The 23207-nt window shown below is 39.9% G+C and overlaps 1 protein-coding gene and 1 long non-coding RNA gene across 2 annotated transcripts in view; both read right to left on the bottom strand.

Annotated features, from left to right (window-relative positions):
* Nucleotides 1–3782, bottom strand: part of LOC111825431 — a 6072-nt gene extending 2290 nt beyond the window's left edge. The window contains exons 1-2 of the long non-coding RNA XR_002828585.1: nt 3676–3782; nt 519–569 (exon numbers count right to left, since the gene is read on the bottom strand). This is a non-coding gene — a long non-coding RNA (uncharacterized LOC111825431). The remainder of the gene's footprint in view (nt 1–518; nt 570–3675) is intronic.
* Nucleotides 3783–12611: 8829 nt separating this feature from the next.
* The window catches only part of LOC102435802 (disintegrin and metalloproteinase domain-containing protein 5-like), a 45622-nt gene continuing 35026 nt past the window's right edge, over nt 12612–23207 (bottom strand). Inside the window, exons 7-10 of the mRNA XM_023751826.1 lie at nt 19114–19204; nt 17886–18105; nt 13671–13757; nt 12612–12728 (exon numbers count right to left, since the gene is read on the bottom strand). Coding sequence (XP_023607594.1) covers nt 12612–12728; nt 13671–13757; nt 17886–18105; nt 19114–19204 — 515 coding nt within the window. The remainder of the gene's footprint in view (nt 12729–13670; nt 13758–17885; nt 18106–19113; nt 19205–23207) is intronic.

The following is a 23207-nucleotide window of genomic DNA, read 5'->3' as shown; positions in this document are numbered from 1 at the left end:
CCCACCTGCACTGTGTGAGTCCTAATTGTTTGATATTCTCACCAACCCTAAATGTCACCTCTTTTAATGTGATCCATTCTTATAGGAATGTAGGGGACCTTCATTTTTATTTTGTCTTTTTCTGAGGAGTACTGATGTTGATCATTTTTTCATGTTTTGATACCCTTTGATATAAAAACTATTAAGTATTAGTCAAAATTTCAGTCACATTTTCTATATATTTGTACATATTTCATTTTTATAACATATACTACATGTTTTTTATGAAGCGACTCTTCAGATATTTTGACTAGTAGGTTCTCCCACCTTTTGTTATTGTTTCGTACAAATTCTTTATAGAATCTGAATATGAGTCTTCATTGGAAATATGTATTAAAAATGTGTTTTCCCACTTTGTGTCTTACCTTTGAAAAGGAAGCCCTTTGGGAAACAAAACATCTTAAATTTTTAAAAATGGTATTGTATTATGGTTCAAAACATATAATGCAAAATGATTAATCACACAGTTCTACACTCACCTTACAGTTGAGGATAATTTGCTGTTAATGCTGTCTTCTACTGACACAGACCTATAAACATAATAAAACTTATTTTAAAGTGGAGAAAATTTTTAAATCTTAATTGAGTGACTATTTAAATAAATGTTTTCAAAGAAAGAGTGATTCAATAAATGAAATATCTTCTTGTAACAAAATAAAATAATACAAAAAAACAGATGCTATCTCAATATTAGAACAAATGCCACCAGCCACCTTGCTTTGTTGATTAAATCCTCTTATCCTAATCTTACATATTTTTTAAGAGTTTATGTGAGAAGCCACATTTGTACAGACAGCCCCTCCCTCTAATTCTATGTTATCCCTAACTCTTCAGGTCATATTAAGCCAAAAAAACATAAGTAGTAGTCAAAGATTTCAGTTAAATTTTCTATATATTTGTACATATTTCATTCTTCCTCTCATAACACATACTTTATGTATGCTCTTCCTATCAATTTTTGGAATGCAAAATGAGAGGTAAATACTTCTGTAGGAAAATACAGTAAAGTATTAACAACGGCCTCAATAATGATGTTCGAATATTAGGGTAACCCACACAGCTAGCAGAGCTGTGCAGTGGAAGTGTTCTAAGTTCATAAATATTTATGTAACTGATTACAGATGTGGTGATTTCACTTACTAATTTGGTATATCTAAAGTTTACAATACATTGGAAAACCATTATGATCTCCCACTTATAGAGTTATGGAGATTAATTTTTAAATATGTCTTTATGGATATTTTTACAGAGAAAGGAAGGGAGACAAGTAGAAAGATAAAAACATTGATGAGAGAGAAACATCATCAGCTCCCTCCTGCACATGCCCCACTGGGGGCCCACAACTGGGGCATGTGCCCTGACCAGGAATCAAACCAGTGACCTCTTGGTTTATGGGTTGATGCTCAACCACTGAGCCACTCTGGCTGGGGATGGAGAATAATTCTAAGAACTTGAAAATATCATAGCCTTTACATTCAAGTTCATAGATATTATCTCTAAGAGGTGCTCTAATAAAGGTGTTTCCCACTGGTGTGAGACTCCTTATCTGAAACATTAATTTTCTGAAAGTGCCACCTATTCTCATCAAGCCTAGTGGTAAAATGAATAAAACCAGAAAACATATAGAGGATACCAAATGGTTTTATCCCTGGGCCTCTCCACATATTGCTTTACTTATAGTCTTAGATTATAACTGATGAAATCTGAATACTTATTTTTTTGGCCTATTTAATGAATTACATATATACTAGTGACCTGGTGCATGAAATTCATGTCCATTAAAGGGGAATTAATTAGAGAAAATATTTTAATATTGCTATTTGCCCTTTCTCTATAATAGAAATGTCAGAGATGAAAGAAAATTAGTAAAATGTATATGAAAATCTTCCTCTTGTCAGAGTCTAGGGCATGCCACAGGAACCAGTGTCAAGTCCCCGCCCACCCACATGCACCACAAAATTGCGCAAGACCCAGACCTGGCCGGCCCCACCCCCACTGAGCTAGAACCAGACCCACCAGCCCCAACCCCATCAAGCCCCACTGGGTGGGGGGGTGTGGCCTCAGGTAGCCTGGCCTGGTGCTGGAGTGGGGGGGGGCACAGCCTCGGGTCCCCCAGCCCAGCCCTGGAGCGGGGGGCATGGCCTGAGTTCCCTTGGCCTAGGCCAGGGCAGGGGGCATGCCTTGAGGTCCCCGTCAAGCCCAGCCCGGTGAGAGGTGTGGCCTGAGGTCCTCCAGCCTGGGTCGGGGCAGGGGGAATGCCTTAAGGTCCCCCCATCAAGCCCTGCGGGCGGGGGGCACAGTCTGAGGTCCCCCGTCAAGCTCCACAGGTGGGCAGTGAGGCCTAAGTTCCCCCGTCAAGTCCCACATGGCAGGGGCCGTGGCCTCAGGTCCCCTGGCCTGGCACCGGAGCAGGGGTCATGGCCTCAGGTACTCCAGCCCAGCGCCAGAGTGGGGAGTGTGGCCTTAGGTCCCCCAGCCCGGCACCGGAGCAGGGGGACAGCCTGAGGTCCCCCGTCAAGCCCCACTGGGCATGGGGCATGGCCTCAGGTCCCCTGGCCCAGTGCTGGGGCGGGAGGCACGTCCTGAGGTCCCCCGGCCCAGTGCTGGGATGGTGGGCGTGGCCTGAGGTCCCCCGTCAAGCCCTGCTAGGCGGGGGACACAGCCTGAGGTCCTCTGTCAAGCCCTGCCGGGCGGGGGGTGCACCCTGAGGTCTCCCAGCCTGGTGCTGGGGTGGGGGGGGCGCAGCCTGAGGTCCCCTGTCAAGCCCCACCAGGCAGGGGGTGCAGGCTCAGGTCCCCTGCCCCAGCCCAGCACCACACAGCTTCAGGTCCCTGCTGATTACTCATTAAGGCTCATTACAGGAACTCAGCAACTGCTGTGGGCTCAGCCATCTTATGTTACGGAATCCCTGCCTCCGCTGTGGGTGCAGCCATCTTGTGATGGTGGGATGGTCAATTTGCATATTCCCCCTTTATTAGATAGGAGATATATATATATATATTTTAGAGGCCTGGTGCACGAAATTTGTACAATCAGGAAGGGAGTCACTTAGTACACTCAGCCCAGCCTACACCCTCTCCAATCTGGAACCCTTTGGGGGATGTCCGATTGCCAGTTTAGGCCCAATCCCCGTACATCCCTCTTGGAATCGGGGACCACTGGCTCCTAACCGCTTGCCTGCCTGCCTGATCACCCTTAACCCCTCTGCCTGCCTGCCTGATCACCCCTAACTTCTCCCCTGCCTGCCTGATTGCCCCTAACCACCTCTGCCTGCCTGCCAGATCACCCCTAACTGTTCCCCTGCCGGCCTGATTGACCCAGTTGTCTCTGGCTCAGCCACCACACCCAGGACCCAGGTTTCCCTCCTCCAGCTGGCCACAGGCACCCAGGACCCAGGCTTCCCTCCCTCTGGCTGGCTGCAGGCACCTGGGACTCAGGTCGATTTTGCCCAGGCCAGCCGCAGGTGCCCAGGACCAGGGGTGGCTTCACCTAGTCTGGCCGCAGCCGCAGGCTCCCGGCACTGGGGGCTGCTTCGCCCAGGCCCAGATTTGTCAGGAAGGATGTCCAGAAGGTCGTCCGAAAGACATTCAGTCTAATTAGCATATTACCCTTTTATTAGTATAGAGATATATATACCTTTCACTTCCGGTTTCACCTCTGTAGCATAGATCTCTTATTTTATCCTGCTTTATTAAAACAGCAGCAATAATGACAAACATAGGTAAAGAAATGTAGAAAATGAGTTGAATTCTGCGTTTTGAAGAAGCAGATCTTTGGGCCAATGAATATTTACCTAGAAAAGAAAATGGCCATTTTAAATTATGTCAGAGATTTTTTATTACCCAAATGAAAAGATGGAGTGGCTATCATTACCAGCACTATTCCCAAACACTAAACATTTCATTCATATATATTAGGAATATTATAAAATCAAAACCAACTAATGTACAAAGTGAATTGTTACTAGTGCTTTACTGATGATTTTGCATTTTCCATCTTCTACCATATTTTTGACTGAAGGTAATGTTTTTTCCTGAAGCATATGTTTAATACTTGGAAACATTCTTCAATTCTTTTCTGATATAGCTCTCCAAAATTCAAACATGCATATCACAGAGATAATTGGAATCATACCTAAATGTGTGAAAGAAACCTAGGCATTTAATTTCTCTTATATTACTATTAGGGGCCCGGTGCATGAAGATTCATGCACTGGGGGTGGGTCCCTCAGCCCAAACTGCACCCTCTCCAATCTGGGAGCCCTCAGGGGAGCCCTCTCCAATCCAGGAGTTTCTGTCTGTCTTTGCAATCATATGAGTGAATTGTCTGAGACCCCCCAATCCAGTTTTGTTTGTAGCTCACAGAATAATAGAGGCATTTTTTTTCTTTGCTTCATTGGTGGAGATTTCCTGGAAGTTTTAGGATATCTTCCCTTTAATTTTTCCTAGACACTAAGTCGCTGGGAGCGACCGAGGGAGCTACGTCCCCCCAAGCCTCCGGCTCTCCCAGTCTGCTCTCTGCCCAGCGCCTGCGTATGCAAATTAACCCACCATCTTTGTCAGGTTAATTTGCATACTCCCTCCTGATTGGTTGGTGAGCGTAGCAGAGAGATGGTCAGTTTACATGTTTCTCTTTTATTATATAGAACAATTTTTTTCTAAAAATTAATAGTCACTAAATAACTTATTTAAGTTGTTTAATCAAATATGCAGCAATAAAAAATTAAAACGTCTCTAGGATTATTTTATACAATGCATGGCTAAGCCTGGCATTAACCCACGTTTGACTAACTAATGCTAATATCTACATTTTTCTCATCAGTTCTTATTCATTCTCAACTGAGAATGTGGCTCCTCAGGTTCCATCTCTTTGTATATATTAGCCTCCTTTCTGGATTTATACTGTGTCAAGTTCACTTTCTCCATGGTTTGTTAGTCTGCCTACTTTTAATGTATACAGAATAGTATTCTCGCTTCTTTTCCAGTTGGAAAACAGGAGAAGACAGGCAGAGGAGCCACTCTCTAGCTACATTTATCTATGATTATTGAATCTCAACAAACTCCTATTATAACTGCCCCGAAGCTTCTGACTTTTTCTCATAATATTTTTCAAGTGAGTTCAAGGTAGGAAGTTCAACACTTTCTGTTTGTCTGCTTTGTGTATGTGATTGAGGTTCCCAGTATTATTAGGAAAAGGATTACATTACATTTGTAACCAGAAAGCCACTAAATCAGATGGAAAGATCAACCTCTCTGACTATGTGCTGCAGATTGATTCTCAGCTACTTGTATAATCTTTGGGTGATCAATGACACTACATGAGTTATTTGAAAAGACTAATATATTCCCAGGTGGCCTCAAAAGCATGAGTAAAATTTCCAAGAACCAGAAAAATTGCTCTTACTTCTTTCCCTTATACTACTGTCTAGTTTTAACAAACTCTACTACTAACAGCCAAGAAAGCATATTTTCTATTAGCTCTCCTTTTAGTTTGGTGTTATTTATTTAATTAATTACCCTGAGTCTCCATTTTTCACTGGTAAAAAATAGTCCCCAATAATCTGCCTCAAATCTTCTTCTACTTAATTCCAAAGATACTTTGGGGAATCATTCCAGCACTTAACTATTCACATATTTATGAGAAAATAATATATGTGTATATTTATATGTTATATGTTAATTATCATGCTTTTGTTTTGGTCTCATATATAATCTGGGATAGCTTTGTGTTAGCTCTCTAAAAAGTGGGTCACCATAGGTATGACTACTCCCTAATATCTAAGCTGCAGATTAGCCTTCCCAGGAGATTCATTATGTATTTGCCCCCAAAGAAAATAGAGTAAGGGGGACATCCCTCTTCTACAATCAGGTTGTTTTTGGTGGGCTCCCATACATTCTGGAACAGGGAGTATCCCCCAGTTGTACTCAGCCTCATCCAGTCCTTCTTGATCTTAAAACAATGTTCAGGAAACCTAGGGTAGGGGAATAGAGATTCTGAAGGGGAAATTTCCAATTTTAAATTGGAACCCTTATAATTCAGAAGAAAGAAATAAAAGACATCCTGAAAGATTCTAATGGCATTAATATAACAATGAGTATTAACACTATTTTAAACTAGGAATATATAAGATAATCAAAAAAGGGGGGGGAGGTTTTAAAAAGGGGGAAACGGGGAGGAAAATGGGAGATATCTGTAACACTACCAACAGTAAAAAAAAATGTATTTTAAAAATAGATTGGGACTTTGTGGTTCCAAGATGGTGGTTGGGAGGATGGCAGTGAGGGTGTGTGTGAGTGAGTGAGGGAGTGGAAGGGGAGTATGTGGACATGTGTGTCTGAGGGAGGAACAGCTAGACCTTGCAGGACTTTCAGGGGACGGTAGACTGGGCTCACATGGCCAGGCAGCCTCTTCTGCTGTAACCTCTCCTGGAGCACCGGCTCTGCCATAGCAGCTGCACCATCTTGAAGGTGAGAGCTAGCAGCCACTACCCATAACCACGTGTGCCAGGGGAGCCAGCAGCCGCTGCTGGCAACTATGCACATGCAGGGAGGCAGCAGCCGCTGTCTGCTACCTCACAGGGAGTCAGCAGCCACTGCCCGCAACCACACACACACATAAAGAGTCAGAAGACGCCACCTGCAACCGTGTGGGGAGCCAACAGCCACCACCTGCAATCACACATGTGAGGGAAGCCAGCAGCCACTGCATGAGACTGCACGCATGCGTGGGGAGCCAACAGACTCCACCCGCGAACATATCAAGGGAGCCAGCAGCCATTGCTGGCGACCACACAGGGAGCCAGCAGCTGCCCCACAACCCCGGAAAGCAGCTGGTGACCGCACACCTGCCAGAGTAGCAGCTGCCCCCCTTCACCGTGAGAGGAGCAGCCACCATCAGCAACTGTGAGACCCAACACCAGGCCCTCCGCTATAGCCTCAGGCCCTATACAATTCAACACTTAGATCCTTCTGTGAGAGCAAAAATGGGGAGTCAGAAGAACAACCACCAAAGGAAAGAAAAGGAGGAATTGCCAGAAAAAGAACTAAAGGAAATGTAGGCATAGAATATGTCAGAAAAAGAATTCAGAATAAGGGTCATACAGTTCAAAAACCAGATGGATGAGAAAATCAACAGCCTATGTTAGAACCAAGAAAAAATAAAGAGTGATATAGATACAAAAAAACAACACTGTGGAAGCTTTCAACAGTAGACTGGGAGAAGCGGAGGACCAAATTAGCGAATTAGAAGACAGGAAGCAAAACACACCAAATCTGAACTGCAATAGGAGAAAAAAATCAAAAGACAGGAGGAGAGACTGAGGGAGCTTTGGGACAACATGAAACGAAGCAACATACATAAAATAGGGGTGCAAGAATGACAAGAAGAAGAGCAAGGGCTAGAAAACCTACTCGAAGACATAATGTCAGAAAACTTCCCTGGTTTGGGGAACAAAAAAGTCACACGAGCACAAAGAGTTCCAAACCAGATTAAACCAAAAAGATCCACACCAAGACACATCGTAATTACAGTGGCAAATGTTAACGACAGAGAGAGAATCTTAAAGGCTGCAAGAGAGACACAGAAAGTGTCTACAAGGGATCTCCCATTACATTATCAAATGATATCTCAACAGAAACATATCAAGCCAGAAAGGAATGGAAGGAAGTATACAAAGTGATACAAAGTAAGGGAGTGAATCTAAGAATACTTCATCCTGCAAGGCTATCATCAAAATTAAAGGGGAAAGCAGGAGCTTCACAGACAAAGAAAAGTAAAGGGAGTTTATCACTACCACGCCAGGAAATGCTCAAGGGATATTTGTAAAAAGAAGAAAAAATAAAAAGAGAGAAGAATGAACACAGGCAAAAAAAATGGCTACAAATAAGTACCTATCAATAATAGCTTTAAATGTAACTGGACTAGATGCTCCAATCAAAAGACAGTGAGTGACTGAATGGATAAGAAAACAGGACCCATGTATTTTTTGTATAAAAGAGACCCACCTCAGAACAAGACACTCACACAGACTGAAAGTGAAGGGATGGAAAAATATCTTTCAGGCAAATAGAAATGAAAAAAAAGCTGGGGTAGCAATACTTATATCTGACAAAATAGACCTCAAAGTGAAGGTCATAACAAGAAATATGGAAGGCCACTTCATAATACTACAGAGATCAACAAAACAAGAGGATATAACCCTGGTAAACATATATGCACCCAATGCAGGAGCACCCAATTATATATTAAAAAAAAAAATCTGGAAGATATCAAGGGAGAGATCAACAGCAACATGAAAATAGTAGGAATTTAATACCCCACTGACATCACTGGATAAATCCTATAGACAAAAAATCAGCAGAGAACCAGCTATCCTAAATGACTCACTATCAGATGGACTTAATTGACATCTTCAGAACATTTCATCCTAAAGCCACGGAATATACCTTCTTCTCAAGTGCACATGGGACATTTTCAAACATAGACCACATATTGGATCACAGGTGAAGTCTCTCCAAATTCAAGAAGATTGAAATCATATCAAGCATCTTCTCAGACTACAATAGCTTAATATTAGAAATCAACTACAATAAAAACAATTTTAAAAAATTCAAACACTTGGAGGCTAAATAGCATGCTATTAAACAATGATTGGATTACCAAAGAGATCAAAGAAGAAATTTAAAACATCCTGGAAATGAATGAAAATGATAAAACAACAATCCAAAACCCATGGGACACAGTGAAAGCAGTCCTGAGAGGGAGGTTCATAGCATTACAGGCCTACCTAAAAAAAAAAAAAAAAACACACACACACACACACAAGAAAAATTGTAACAAATTATGTAACTCTACAACTTAAATAATTAGAAAGAGAACAACAAGAAAAGGCCAGAGTGAGCAGAAGGAAGACGATAATAAAGATAGGAGCAGAAATAAATGACATAGAGACCAAAAAAACAAAACAAAACAGAACAATACAAAAGATCAATGAACGCAAGAGCTGGTTCTTTGAAAGCATAAACAAGATTGATGACCAATAGACAGGCTCACCAAGAAGCAAAGAGAAAGGACCCAAATAAACAAAGTCAGAAACAAAAGAGGCAAAATAACAATAAACCCCACAGAAATACAAAGGATTGTAAAAAAAAAAAATACTATGAACATTTCTATTCCAACAAACATTACAACCTAGAGGAAATGAACATATTCCTAGAAAAATATGACCTTCTAAAACTCAATCAAGAAGAATAAAAAAATCTCACAGGCTGATAACTAAAGAGGAAATTGAAGCAAGTCATCAAAAAGCTCCCAGCAAGAAAAAAGCCCAGGGCCAGACAGCTTCACAGGAGAGTTTTAACAAACATTCAAAAAAGACCTAAAACATATCCTTCTCAGACTATTCCAAAAAAATTCAAGAGGAAGGCACTTCCTAGCTCTTTCTATGAAGCTAGGATCACCCTAATCCCAAAACAGATAAAGACACTATAAAGAACGAGAATTACGTCCCAGATGAACATAGATGCTAAAATCTTCAACAAAATCCTAGCAAATTGGATTCAGCATTACAACAGAAAGATCATACACCATGACCAAGTGAGATTTATCCCAGGGATGCAAGGCTGGTACAATATCCACAAATCAATAAACATGATACATCATATAAACAAATTGAAAGACAAAAATCACATAATCATATCAATTGATGCATAAAAAGCATTTGACAAAATCCAACACCCTTTCCAGATAAAAACTCTCAGCAAAGTGGGAATAGAGGGAACATAATTTAACATAATAAAAGCCATATATGACAAACCTACAGCAAATATCATACTCAATGGGCAAAAACTAAAACCATTTCCCCTAAGAACAGGAACAAGACAGGGATGCCCACTTTCACCATAGTAGTGGAAGTGCTAGCCATAGTGATCAGACAAGACGAAGAAATAAAAGCCATCCAAATTGGAAAAGAAGTAACATTGTCATAATTGAAATGATGACATGATATTGTACTTAGAAAACGCTAAAGACTCCATCATAAAACTACTAGACTTAATAAATGAATTCGGCAATGTAGCAGGATACAAACTTAACACCCAGAAATCTATGGCATTTTTATACAACAATAATGAAATCACAGAAAGAGAAACAAAAAAAATCCCATTTACCATTGCAACACAAAAATTAAGGTACCTAGAAATAAATTTAACTAAGGAGGTAAAGGCCCTGTCCTCAGAAAGTTACAGGATGCTGAAAACAGAGATACATGAAGACATAAACAATGGGAAGAATATTCCGTGTTCATGGATTAGAATCAACATCATTAAAATATCCATCCCACCCAAAGAAATTTATAGATTTAATGTAATTCCCATTAAAATACCAATGGCATACTTCCAAGATCCAGAACAAACTCTCCAAAAATTCATCTGGAACAAAAAGACCCTGAATAGCTACAGCGATCTTGAGGAAGTAGAAAAAAAGTTGGAGGGATCACAATATCAGATATCAAGCTATATTACAAGGCCACTGTCCTCACAACTGCCTGGTACTGGCACAAGAACAGATATATAGACAAATCGAACAGAAGAGAGAACCAAGAAATCGACCCAAGCCATTATGCTGAATTAATATTTGACAAAGGAAGCAAGAGCATACAATGGAGTCAAGACTGTCTCTCCAATAAATGGTGTTGGGAAAATTGGACAGATACATGCAAAAAATGACAGGGATGCCCTGATACAATATCCTCAAATCAATAAACATGATACATCATATAAACAAATTGAAAGACAAAAATCAAATTCAAACAAATTGAAACTCAAAATGGCTAAAGGATTTAAACGTAAGACGAGAAACCATAAAAATCTTAGCAGAAGCCATTGGCAGTAGAATAGCAGATATTTGTCACAGCAATATCTTTACCAATACAGCTCTGGGCAATGGAAACTAAAGAGAAAATAAACAAATGGGTCTACATCAAAATAAAAAGACTCTGCATAGCAAAAGAACCCATCAACAAAACAACAAGAAAGCCCACTGCATGGGAGAACATATTTGCCAGTGCTATCTCCGATAGGGGTTTAATCTCCAAAATTTATAGGGCATTCCTACAACTTAACAAAAGGAACATAAACAATCCATTCCAAAAGTGGGCTAAGGCCCTAACTGGTTTGGCTCAGTGGATAGAGCATCGGCCTGTGGACTGAAGGGTTTCAGGCTCGATTCCGGTCAAGGGCATGTACCTTGGTTGCAGGCACATTCCCAGTGGGGGGTGTGCAGGAAGTAGCTGATCGATATTTCTCTCTCATCAATGTTTCTAACTCTCTATCCCTCTCCCTTCCTCTCTGTAAAAAATTGATAAAATATATATATATTTTTAAAAAGTGGGCAAAGGACCTAAATAGACACCTTTCAAAAGAGGACATTCAGAAAGCCAAGAGACATATGAAAACATGCTCAAAGTCACTAATCATCCAAGATGCAAATCAAAACAACAATGCAGTACCATCTCACACCTGTCAGAATGGCTATTATCAACAAATCAACAAACGACAAGTGCTGAAGAGGATGCGGTAAAAAAGGAACACTTGTGCACTGCTGGTGGGAATGCAGACTGGTACAGCCTCTGTGAAAGACAGTATGGCATTTCCTCAAAAAATTAAAAATGAAACTTCCATTTGACCCAGTAATCCATCTTATAGAATATATCCCAAGAAACCAGAAACACCAATCAGAAAGGATATATATGTACCCCTATGTTCATAGCAGCACAATTTACCATAGCTAAGATTTGGAAACAGCCTAAGTGCCCATCAGAGATGAGTGGATTATAAAACTGTGGTACATCTACACAATGGAATTCTATGCTCCTGTAAAAAACAAGAAGGAAACTTCCATTTGCAAGAGCATTGGTTGGAACTGGAGAGCCATTATGCTAAGCAAAATAAGCCAGTCGGAGAAAGATAAAATATCACACGATCTCACTCATTTGTGGAATATAATGAACAACATAAACTGATAAACAAAAACAGACCCAGAGTAATAGAAGCATCAGACAGACTGTTAAACTACAGCGGGAAGGCTGAGGAGGGTTGTGAGGGGGGAGGTAAGAGATCAACCAAAGGACTTGTATGCATGCATATAAGCATAACAAATGGACGCAAGACACTGGGGGTGGGGGGTGAGGGAATGTGCTGGGGGGTAGGGGAGATGGGGGAAGGTCAATGGGAAAAAAAGGAGACATATGTACTACTATTTGTAATAACTTAAACCATAAAATAAAATTTAAAAAAAATAAAGGGAATGAAAATCAGAAAAGTGAAAAAAATAATACTTTTTTTTGCTTCAATTCTTTGGTAATCTAGTTTGTAATCTACACTTTAATTCATTCTGCTTCATATTATTTTTCTATTTTTTATTAAAAAATTTTAATATTGACATAAATATAGGTGTCCTCCTTCCCTTCTCCCTTTGCTCACCTTCATTAACCCACACCTCCCCCTTGATTGGTTTTCACACAATTGTCCATGTCCAAGGGGTTTGCATATATGTATATTCATTAGATAAAGACACTAACCATCAGCATATATATGCCCATCATCCTGACTTCCAAATGCATTTTTTTCTGGTTTGCAATAAGGAGGAGCAAACCCTTTGTCACAATGGCAATGCTGGAAATTGTTGCAAATCTAGAATAATCAGAAAATAGAACAATTTTTTATGTGCAAAGATGTTTTACAATAGAGACAAATGAATATTCTATACTTATTCAACAGATAATTTATGCCAAAGAAGCTATCCATTCTAGAAAATTGATCTTAAATAAACAATTCAACAAATTTTCTCTTGAAAGTATCTATACCTTAAAAAGTACATCTAGCTTCTGTTACCAAGTTAATTTTTTTTAATTCTTTCAACTCTTCATGTAGCCAAACAAATATTGGCAATTACCAGTAACATGCCATTAATTATCATTTACTTTCTAGCTTCACAGAACAGCCCAGACCCTAAATTAACTAGCAAGACTAGCAAGAAAATTCACACTTGGAGTGCGGGAAACGAGTTAAGTCGGCTCGCGTGAATTGCGCGTACTCCGCGGGAGCCGTCTTTAACTCGGTTCATATAGATTTGCGGTGGAGTGCGGGAAACGTGTAAACTCGGGCCGATTGTAACTGCGTATTACCAAATATTTGTTTGTAATCCACCCTTTTGGTGGATGGAACAAAACCAAAAGACAGAGCCATCTTATATTTTGGCGGGAAATTCACCCGCACTCCAAGTGTTCATATAACCCTTTTTGTTTTTACCAGTTTCTGCCTTCTCTCTGTAAAAATAATATGACTTTGGTTATCATGTAACACATAGTGCTTACAGCACATCCACCACACATATTTACCAAACATTTTATACATCCAGAATTATCTTAAATGTTTCTACTTTATCTTCTTTAATAAATAGTTTGGCAATATTTCTTAGTAAAATAATGTTAAAGCTATAAATTACAGATCATTAAATGGCACTGTGTAGTATAAAAATGATTTAGAAAATTATTCAAGTGATTTTGTAAATCTCTAAACTGTTTATTAAATTTTCAAAACATGTAGCTTAAAATGAAAATTGAAATTACTTACTCCGTTGTCATTACAGTCTCTAGTATTGTTGCATGCAGAATAATCAACCATGTATCTAATCTCTCTACAGGTAAAGTTGATACAATACTAAAACAATACAAAAGGAAATGAAAAATAAAGTAAAAAAAATCGATTGTGTACATTTATAATACAGATGAAAAACTAGAAAATTCAGAAATTCATATTACCAAGGATTGACATAAAAATCCAAACAATAAAGTAATTGTAAGTTCATTGAAATAAATGTGAAATAAGCTATGTACCTTCAGATTATAAAGTTGTAATCATATGTAAGAAGTTGGAAATTTTATTTTCTTACCATCTAACTCCAGAAGTCCTCTTAGAAAGATATATTCCTGAAAAAATTATTTGACTAGTTCTTTGAGTTCAAGAATTCACTGAAGAACATTTTTTAAAGGCCTATGCCTGGGCTCCACCTGAGACCATTATATCAAAACTAGAGGCCCAGTTGGTGCATGAAATTCATGCATGGGGGGGAGGGAGGAAACAGGTCCCCTAAGCCTGGCCTGCACCCTCTCCAATCCGGGATCCCTCTCACAATCCGGAACCACTGGCTCCTAACTGCTCCCCTGCCGGCCTAATGGCCCTAACTGCTCTCCCCTGCCAGCCTGATCCCCCTAACTGCTCTCCCCTCCTGGCCTAATCCCCCTAACTGCCTAACTTCTCTCCCCTGCTGGCCTGATTCCCCTATCTGTTCTCCCCTCCTTGCCTGATTCCCCTAACTGCCTATCTGTGCTCCCCTCTGGCCTGATCACCCTAACTGCCTATCTGTGCTCCCCTCCTGGCCTGATCCCCCTAACTGCCTATCTGCTCTCACTTTCTCTCCATGCCCTTCAGACCCCTGGTGCAGGCATGCTGAGAGCTCTCCGCTGTGGCCCTACCCCCATCCTGATTGATCGTTATGTGATGGCATCCCAGCCAATTTGCATATTCCTCTATTATTAGTATAGATACCTGGGACAGGGTCCAGGCAATTATTGTGAGCAGTCAGGTTTGAGTACTATCTGATGGGAGATTGAGGTCTTAAAATCATTAGTATGAGGATACTCCCACAACCACATAAAATTACAACTACATAACAACCATCATTCAGAACCACCTGAAATATAGCAGAATTGAAGTCCTACAACTAGAGATTTAAAGAAGAGACCATATTGAGATTGGTAGGAGGGGCAGAGACCTGGAATTGGCTGTTCCCACACCTATGTGTGGCAAATAAAAATTGGAAGAGATGCTTTTCCTGTGGAGGTTACTCATGAGAAACAAGGGGTCCTAGCCCCACACCAGGCCTCCAGGCCCAGGGTTCCAGTGCCAAATGGAGAAGTCCACATAGCTTCTTACTATCAAAACCAGTGGAGATTGTGGCTGAGTGAGATGGAGTGCTGCTGGAGTCCCAGGCAGTTCCCCTTAAAGGCCTGAACATGGCCACTCCCTCTGAGCTACAGCTAGGATAGCAGCTAGAAAGGAATCAGAGACACACAGGCAGGAACTGAATAGTCTGGCATCAGGGCAAAAGCTGAGGGGTATCAGCTTATTGCTAGAAAAAAGTGCTAGTGAAAGCCATTGTTTCTTTACTGAGACAGTCCCCCCATGCCCAAGCAGGCAGGTGGGCACCATATTTGAGTTTCCATCAAACTGCCTCACTCTGTTCACCCTGCCCTGGTGATTCCCTGACACCCTGGCCCACCAAACTTGCTGGTCCCCCTCAGCTGTTTCCAGTGGCTTTTCCATACAAATGGACTATTGCAGCTCATGCTTCAGATTTTCCTAAAATCTTTCAAACAAGTAGCATCTAGCCTCTGTGTACCCTGTACCTCTTACTAAATGGTCCCAGGCTCAACACTGGCAGCAACCAGCCTTGATTTGCAGCTTGGCCTCTCCTGGGCACCTTCAACCCCAGCACAAGTAACAGCCATCTACAGATCACTCTGTAGCTCATGCCAGGTACCTCAGGCAGATCACAGACAGTGGCTGACCTTGACCTTGGGCCTCCCAGAAGTCCTAAGAGCCAGTGTACCAAGTTAACAGCTTCAGACTACACTAGCTTAAAAGCCTCCCACCTCCACAAACAACACGCTCAAGATGATGACCAAAGCCCCTCTAAAATAAGTTCTGCTTTGTAGGGTCAGCTCCTGTACAGCAGCTGGTCTTCTGTATTCACAGCTGGTCTTCTCAGCCAATTACTCTGGCAGGTGAATTCCTCCCAGTGACATGCCAACAGTAATCAAAGCTCAAATACAAAAGTACAGTTCTCACAGTCCACATCAGGGTGCCTGGAACACCCAGCTCAGGTGACTGGGAAAGCTGTGCCACTGAAGCCTGCAGGCACCTACTACACAAGGCCACTCCAGCTAGTCCAGAAGATGTAGCAGCTCTAGCTAATACATAAAAACAAGACAGGCAAGCTTCCAAAATGCAGAAACAAAAAAAAGATCCAATATGAAAGAACAGGAGACATCTCCAGAAAAAGAACTAAATGAAATGGAGACAAGCAAACTACCAGACACAGTTCAAAACAATGGTTACACGGATGCTCAAGGAACTTAGTGAAAACTTCAATAGTATGAAAAAGACAGAAACCATAAAAAAGAACCAGTTGTAAATGAAGGATACACTAACTGAAATGAAGAATGATTTACAATCAAATCAGCAATTTGAAATACAAGTAAGCAAAAAGTATACAATCAAATGGAAAAAAGAAAAAAGAATTAAAAAAGAATGAAGATAGTGCAAAAAGCCTCTGAGACAACTTCAAACATTCAAACACTCACATCATGGGTGTGCCAAAAGGAGAAGAGAGGGCAAGAAATTAAAAACATTTGGAAAAAATATTTTTAAATATTGTTTTTATTAATTTGAGAGAGAGAAGAAGGGAGGGGGAGAGAGAAATAGAAACATTGATTAGAGAGAAACATCAATCAGCTGCCTCCTATACACCCCCCACTGGGGAATTGAGCCTGCAACTGGAGCATGTGCCCTGACCAGGAATCAAATCAGTGACCTCTTGGTGCATGAGATGATGCTCAGCCAACTGAGCCACACCAGCCAGATACATATTTCCTAGTTCTGTCTACTGATAGGGCCAAACCACTGAAACTCCAGTAGCAAAAGCACAATTAGCCCTAGATCTTGGTTTCTAACTATCATTTCTAGTTAAAATAAACCAGGACTCCTGGGAGAATGCAAATTCTAGGAACTAAGACACAAAATATACAAGATGGACCTAGAACAGTTTGTCATTCCAGAAAGTAAGGAAGCACTCCAAAAGAAAAGCACACACAATGATAATAGTATGTCAAAGCAATATAAAAACAAGTTGAAAGAACTCCCAATAGCCAGAGTTAGAACAATTTGAACAATAAAATAAAGTCATACTGGATAATAACCAAAACTATAATATAAATATCCATGGATTCCATACTGCTACAAATATATGATTGAATAAATAGAGAAAAATAGACAAAACTATGCCAAATTCAAAATGATTTAATGATACTGAATGATACTGAATTTCCAAGAAGGTGGAACACAACTTATTACTCCTTAGGTGTGGGCTATGCACAGTAATTTCTTTCAATAAAGTACAATATAGAAAGAAAAAATAATTTACAGTGATAAATTTGTCAAATATTACCACACCCATGTGATCAAAATTAATATCAACAAGCATGTATATTTGATATGATGTGATCTTCTTCCCAAGAAAGGGGGGAGGGGGAGATGGACATTTAAGAAACTGTACTGTTTAGAGGAGCCTAAATACACACAGCAAATAAATGCAAAGTGGTACTCTGGGCTGAATCCTAGAAAACGTCATTAAGTAAAAGCTAAGGAAATCTGAATGTACTACTAGATTTAGTTAATAATAATGCATCAACATTAGTTTATTAATTATAACAAATGTATCATACTAGTGCTAATGTTAATAGAGGAAACTGGCTGTGTAGCTTAGAGCTAGGGATGGGCAAGTGGGCAAGAGGGAAGAAGTGATGGTATGGTCTAAAACTGGATGTGCTGATGGTTGTACAACTCTAAATTAATCAAAAGCAATGCATTACACCCTTATCATAGGTGAATTTTATGTAAATGATGCCTCCATCAGGTTATTTTAAAGTTCTTTGGTTGGTATATTGTCAAAATGAGTATAACCATAAAAGATGTTGAAAACACTTATAATTTTATAGTTCTAATTACCATATCAGGACCACACGAAGTGCCATCTTCTGTAAATGTTATATCTCTATCTTCAGCTGTATTTACTGTTGTTTGGTCATTGGCAGGTATCCTGTCCGATTTTAGAAATGTAGACACACATATTTCATCTCGTACGTGTGTGTAAATCACAGATAAATTTGCTTTTGATACTATTGCTTTATGTGGCCAGGCACAAACTAATTTTCCACACAAGAGGTTACTAGAAGTATAAGGCAGAAAAAAAAATTCTCATATTAACATAGATTGCTGATATGGCTAAGTTAAAAAGGTATTTCACTGACTTAAATCCAGGTTTCAAGAGTTTTCTCAGTAATTTTCTGAGTCCACTGAGTTATGTATGATGTGTGCCTTCTTGTTTTGTGAGGCAATGTGGCAAGGGAAAAGATTAATGATTTTTGCAATTTGATGACCCTGATCTCTCCTATATTGGCTTCTGATATTTAAACCAATGGCTGCTGGTCTTCAATTTTTTTCATTAGTAAAATAGAATAGCTCTTACTATAAATGTGTGATGTATTAAATATATTTATTATATAATGTATATAAACTACCTAACACAATGCCTAGCTCATCACAACAATAGACAGAGGCTATTTTATGGTCATTGTTGTTGTAACACTATAGGCACACGTTATTTGTAGGCAATAGGTAATAACATTGTTCTCAGATAATGAAACAAAGAAAACCTGGTATAAGATACCACTTTAGCCTGTACATAATAATATATTCTAGGATCTTAGTGTGGGGAGCTGATATAGGGTTAAGCCTCAGACTGACCTGTGGGCAAAGTCACAAACAATTCCCAGCTTAGAGGGCACAGTCCTCTAAGCATAATTAGGCTTGACCTTATGAGGCTCTCTAGATCTTATCTGGGAAGCTAATGGGCTGAGGGAAGTGCAGGAAGTGGCCAAAACAAGTGAAACTCACAAGAACTGTGTAACTATGGAAACCACTACTTTGTTTACCTCTCACTATAAAATAAAGGCTCAGCTTGCCTTGGGATCTCTCTGTGGCCTCAGCCAGGCACAGGAAGATCCACGGAGACTAAGGAAAGCTAGAGAGTTCTGAACACTGTCTCCGTGTAAAACATTCTTTGCCGACTCCGTCCACACCTTTGGGAACCCCTGGACCCGCTGGGGCTGGACCCCAGCATCTTAGGAACATATAAGCTACATTACAAACAAAATTAGAATTGCCTAATACATACGGAAAAGAACAATAAAATTTTCCACAGTTTCCATATCTATCTCCTCTTGAATTTATCTCATCATAACAAGCAAATTGAGCACCTCTAGCAGCTGGAAGAAAAAAAATAAGTTAAGTTATAATACATAATTACAATTATCATTGAAGAAATAATAAACTCACTCTGGACATTATAATGTGATTCCCTACAGAGGTTTATAATTTACCTCACGTTAAATAGTAGCAGGGGGTAGAACTAGGATTAAAAAGAGACCCCGTCATTTTAAGCCTGCTAGACTTTCTTCTGTATGAAACAGATAAAGTAAACAGCAACATGATTCAAATGGTTCTATATTGTTAAAATGAGCAACCTTATTTTTTGCTAAATTGATCACTTGTATCCCTTCATTCCCTATCCAATGTTAAAATAGAGTTTTCTCTTATTCTAAACAAAATGGGAGAGAAATAGTATCCATAATGAAATACTGATAACAAGCCCAGAGATCACTTAACTGTTCCTATTCCATACTAGATTTCTCATCTCTGTCCCCAAGCATCCTAGCAATCACTAAATAAGAACTGTTGAATTTTAAAAATAGGAAGGACATAAATGTTTATCCACTTCAGCCCTTTTATATATTTAGTTACGTCTAATTTTAAAAATGAGAACAATTCAAATGTATGCAATAACTGATTCATCACTTAGACTGGGTGATTTAGAGGTAGAGATGGGTTGGGTTGATCATGTTATTATATAAATGTATCTATTATATATATTGCTAGTAAACAGCCAAAATAGAGAGCAGAATCTACCATAATCAGCCTTTTCTCTTATGAAAAGAGCTACTCTTTTGTTTGTTTGTTTGTTTGTTTTTGTTCATCCTCACCAGAGGTTATTTTTTTCCATTGATTTTTTAGTGAGAGTAAAAGGGAGGGAGGGAAGGGGGAAGGGAGAGAGAGAGAGAGAGAAACATCAATATGAGAAAGATGCATTGTTTCCCATACTTGCCCCGACCAGAGTGGGGATCAAACCTACAACCCAGGTGTATGTCCTAGACTTGAAATCGAAATCTCTTCCCTTTGGTGTGCAGGTTGACACTCTAACCACCGAGCACCACCAGCCAGGGCAAGACATTCTCCTGAACATGCCCAGTAAGAAATTAAGTTTCTGCTTGCTTTGCTCAAATAAAAATATTGCTTTGATTAAATCCAATTTAAATTTAACAATTCTCCTCAAATTCTATACAGGACCAAGACTGTGGTAGTGGAAATTTTAATGGAGTATAGGAACAAAAACTCAATAATTAAATAACACCTTAGTGCATTTTAAAAAAATCAGAGGACAGCCAAATGGTGGCTGGAAAGACAGTAGTAAGGAAGAGAGTGTGAGTGAGTGAGGGAGCAAAAGAGGAGTGGATGGATGTGTGGTGTGTATGTGTGTTTGAGTGAGGGACAGTTAGATCCTGCAGGACTTTCAGGGGCTGGTGGACTGGGCTCTTCAGGTGGGGAGGCCCTGAACCTCTGCAGTCACTCCTGAGGTGGCCAGCTCTGACATAGAAACCATGCTATCTTGAAGGGGAGAGCTGCTGTGACTATAAGCCCACTCTCACCAATACCCAGGTGGCCTCAGACATCACCCCAGAACCTACAGCCAAAAGACCTGCAACCTCATCTGCAGACCCACAGACACTGGGACTCCATCCCCCACAGCTGCAGGCTCCTGTGAGTTCTAGAGCATGTTCCCCTACCGTAAGCCACTTTGGCCCCAGGCCCTGCAACTGTACAACCCGTCTGGCAAGCCATTGCTTCAATCACCAGGCACTGCATGACCTGGCGATTGGGTCCACTAGCAAGTCTGGGACTGTGCAACCCACATGCCAAGCCTGCTGCTTTAACCACAGGCCTCCTGTGTCCTGGCGCCTGGGCCCACCAGGAAGTTTCAGAGAGCATGACCCTAATACTGAGCCCACCGCTGCAGCCAGGCCCCACATGACTCAGCACCTACATCCTCCTGTGAGAGCAAAAATGGGGAGACAAAGACACAACCCCCAAAGGAAAGGGGAAAAGGAGTCACCAGAAAAGGTACTAAATGAAACAGAGGCATGCAATATGTCAAGAAACAATTCAGAGTAAGGATCATATAATTTCTAAACTGGCTGGATGAGAAAATCAACAACTTATGTATGAATCATGAGGAAATAAAGAGTGATATAGCTACAATAAAAACATAACAGAGGTTTCAACAGTAGACTAGAAGTGGAGAAACGAATTCGCAAATTAGAAGAAAGGGCAGGAAAAACACACCCAATCTGAACAGCAATTGGATAAAAACATTAAAAAGCAGGAAGAGGACCTACTGGAGCTTTGGGAAAACAAGAAATGAAATAACATATGTATAATAGTGGTGCCTGAAGGACAAAAGGAGAAACAAGGTTTAGAAAACCTATTTGAAGAAATAATGACAGAAAACTTCCAGGATTTGGGGTAATAAAAACATCACACACGCACAGAGAGTCCCAAACAAGATGAACCCAGAGACCCACAGCAAGGCACCTCGTAATAACAGTGGCAAACATTCATGACAAAGAGAGGATCTTAAAGGCTGCAAGAGACAGAAAGTTACCTACAGGGGATCCCATTAGATTATCAAATTATTTATCAACAGAAACACATCAGGTCAGAAGGGACTGGAATGAAGTATACAAAGTGATGCAAACCAAGGAAATGAATCCAAGAATACTCTATCCAGTAAGGCTATCATTCAAAATTGAAGGGGAATCAAGAGCTTCAAAGACAAAAAAAGGCTAAGGGAGTTTATCACTATCAAACCAGCACTGCAAGAAATGCTAAAGGGACTGTTGTAGAAAGAAGGAATAGAAAGGGGAAAAGGAACACAGGCACACACAAAAAAATGGCTACAAACAAGTATCTATCAATAATAACCTTAAACATAAATGGACTAAATGCTCCAATCAAAAGACATCGAGTGGCTAAATGGATAAGAAAACATGACCCATATATATGCTGTCTACAAGAGACCCACCTCAGAACAAGGGACTCATTCAGACTAAAAATGAAGGGATGGAAAAATATCTTCCAGGCAAATGGAAATGAAAAAAAAAGGTGGGGTAGCAATACTTATATCTGACAAAATAGACCTCAAAGTGAAGGCCATAACAAGAGATAAGGAAGGCCACTTCATAATACTAAAGGGATTGATACAACAAGAGGATATAACTCTGGTAAACATATATGCATCCAATGCAGAGGCACCCAAATACATTTAAAAAAAACTTTTACAGGATATCAAGGGAGAGATCAATAGCAATAAATCATAGTAGGGGACTTTAAAACCCCATTGACATCACTGAATAAATCCTCTAAATAAAAAATCAGCAAAGAAACAGCAATTCTAAATGACTCACTAGATCAGATGGATTTAATTGATATCTTCAGAACATTTCATCCCAAAGCTATGGAATATACATTCTTATCAAGTGCACATGGGACATTGTAAAAGATAGACCATATATTGGGTCACAGGCAACATCTCTTTAAATTCAAGAAGACTGAAATCATATCAAGCATCTTCTCAGACCACAATGGCATAATATTAGAAATCAATTACAATAAAAACAAACCATGCTTATAGGCTGAATAGCATGCTATTAAACAATGGTTGGGTTACCAAAGAGATCGAAGAAGAAATTAAAAACATTCTGGAAACAAATGACAATGAAAACACAACAATCAAAAATCTATGGGACACAGTGAAAGCAGTCCTAAGAAGGAAGTTCATAGCATCTCGAAAAAAATGGTAATAAATTATCTAACTCTATAATTTAAATAATTAGAAAGAGAGCAGCAAGAAAAGCTTAGAGTGAGCAGAAGGAAGGAGATAATAAAGATCAGAGCAGAAATAAATGACACAGAGACCAAAAAAGCAATACAAAAGATAAAAAAAAAAAAACCAAGAGCTGGTTCTTTGAAAGGATAAAAAAGATTGATGATCTTCTAGCCAGGCTCACCAAGAAGCAAAGAGAGAGGACCCAAATTTAAAAAATCAGAAATGAAAGAGGTAGAATAAGAACAGACCCACAGAAATACAAAGGATTG

Source organism: Myotis lucifugus, unplaced genomic scaffold (assembly GCF_000147115.1).
Source record: "Myotis lucifugus unplaced genomic scaffold, Myoluc2.0 scaffold_26, whole genome shotgun sequence".
In the NCBI taxonomy this organism is placed as follows: Eukaryota; Metazoa; Chordata; class Mammalia; order Chiroptera; family Vespertilionidae; genus Myotis; species Myotis lucifugus.
This window is presented reverse-complemented; position numbering and strand designations above follow the sequence as displayed.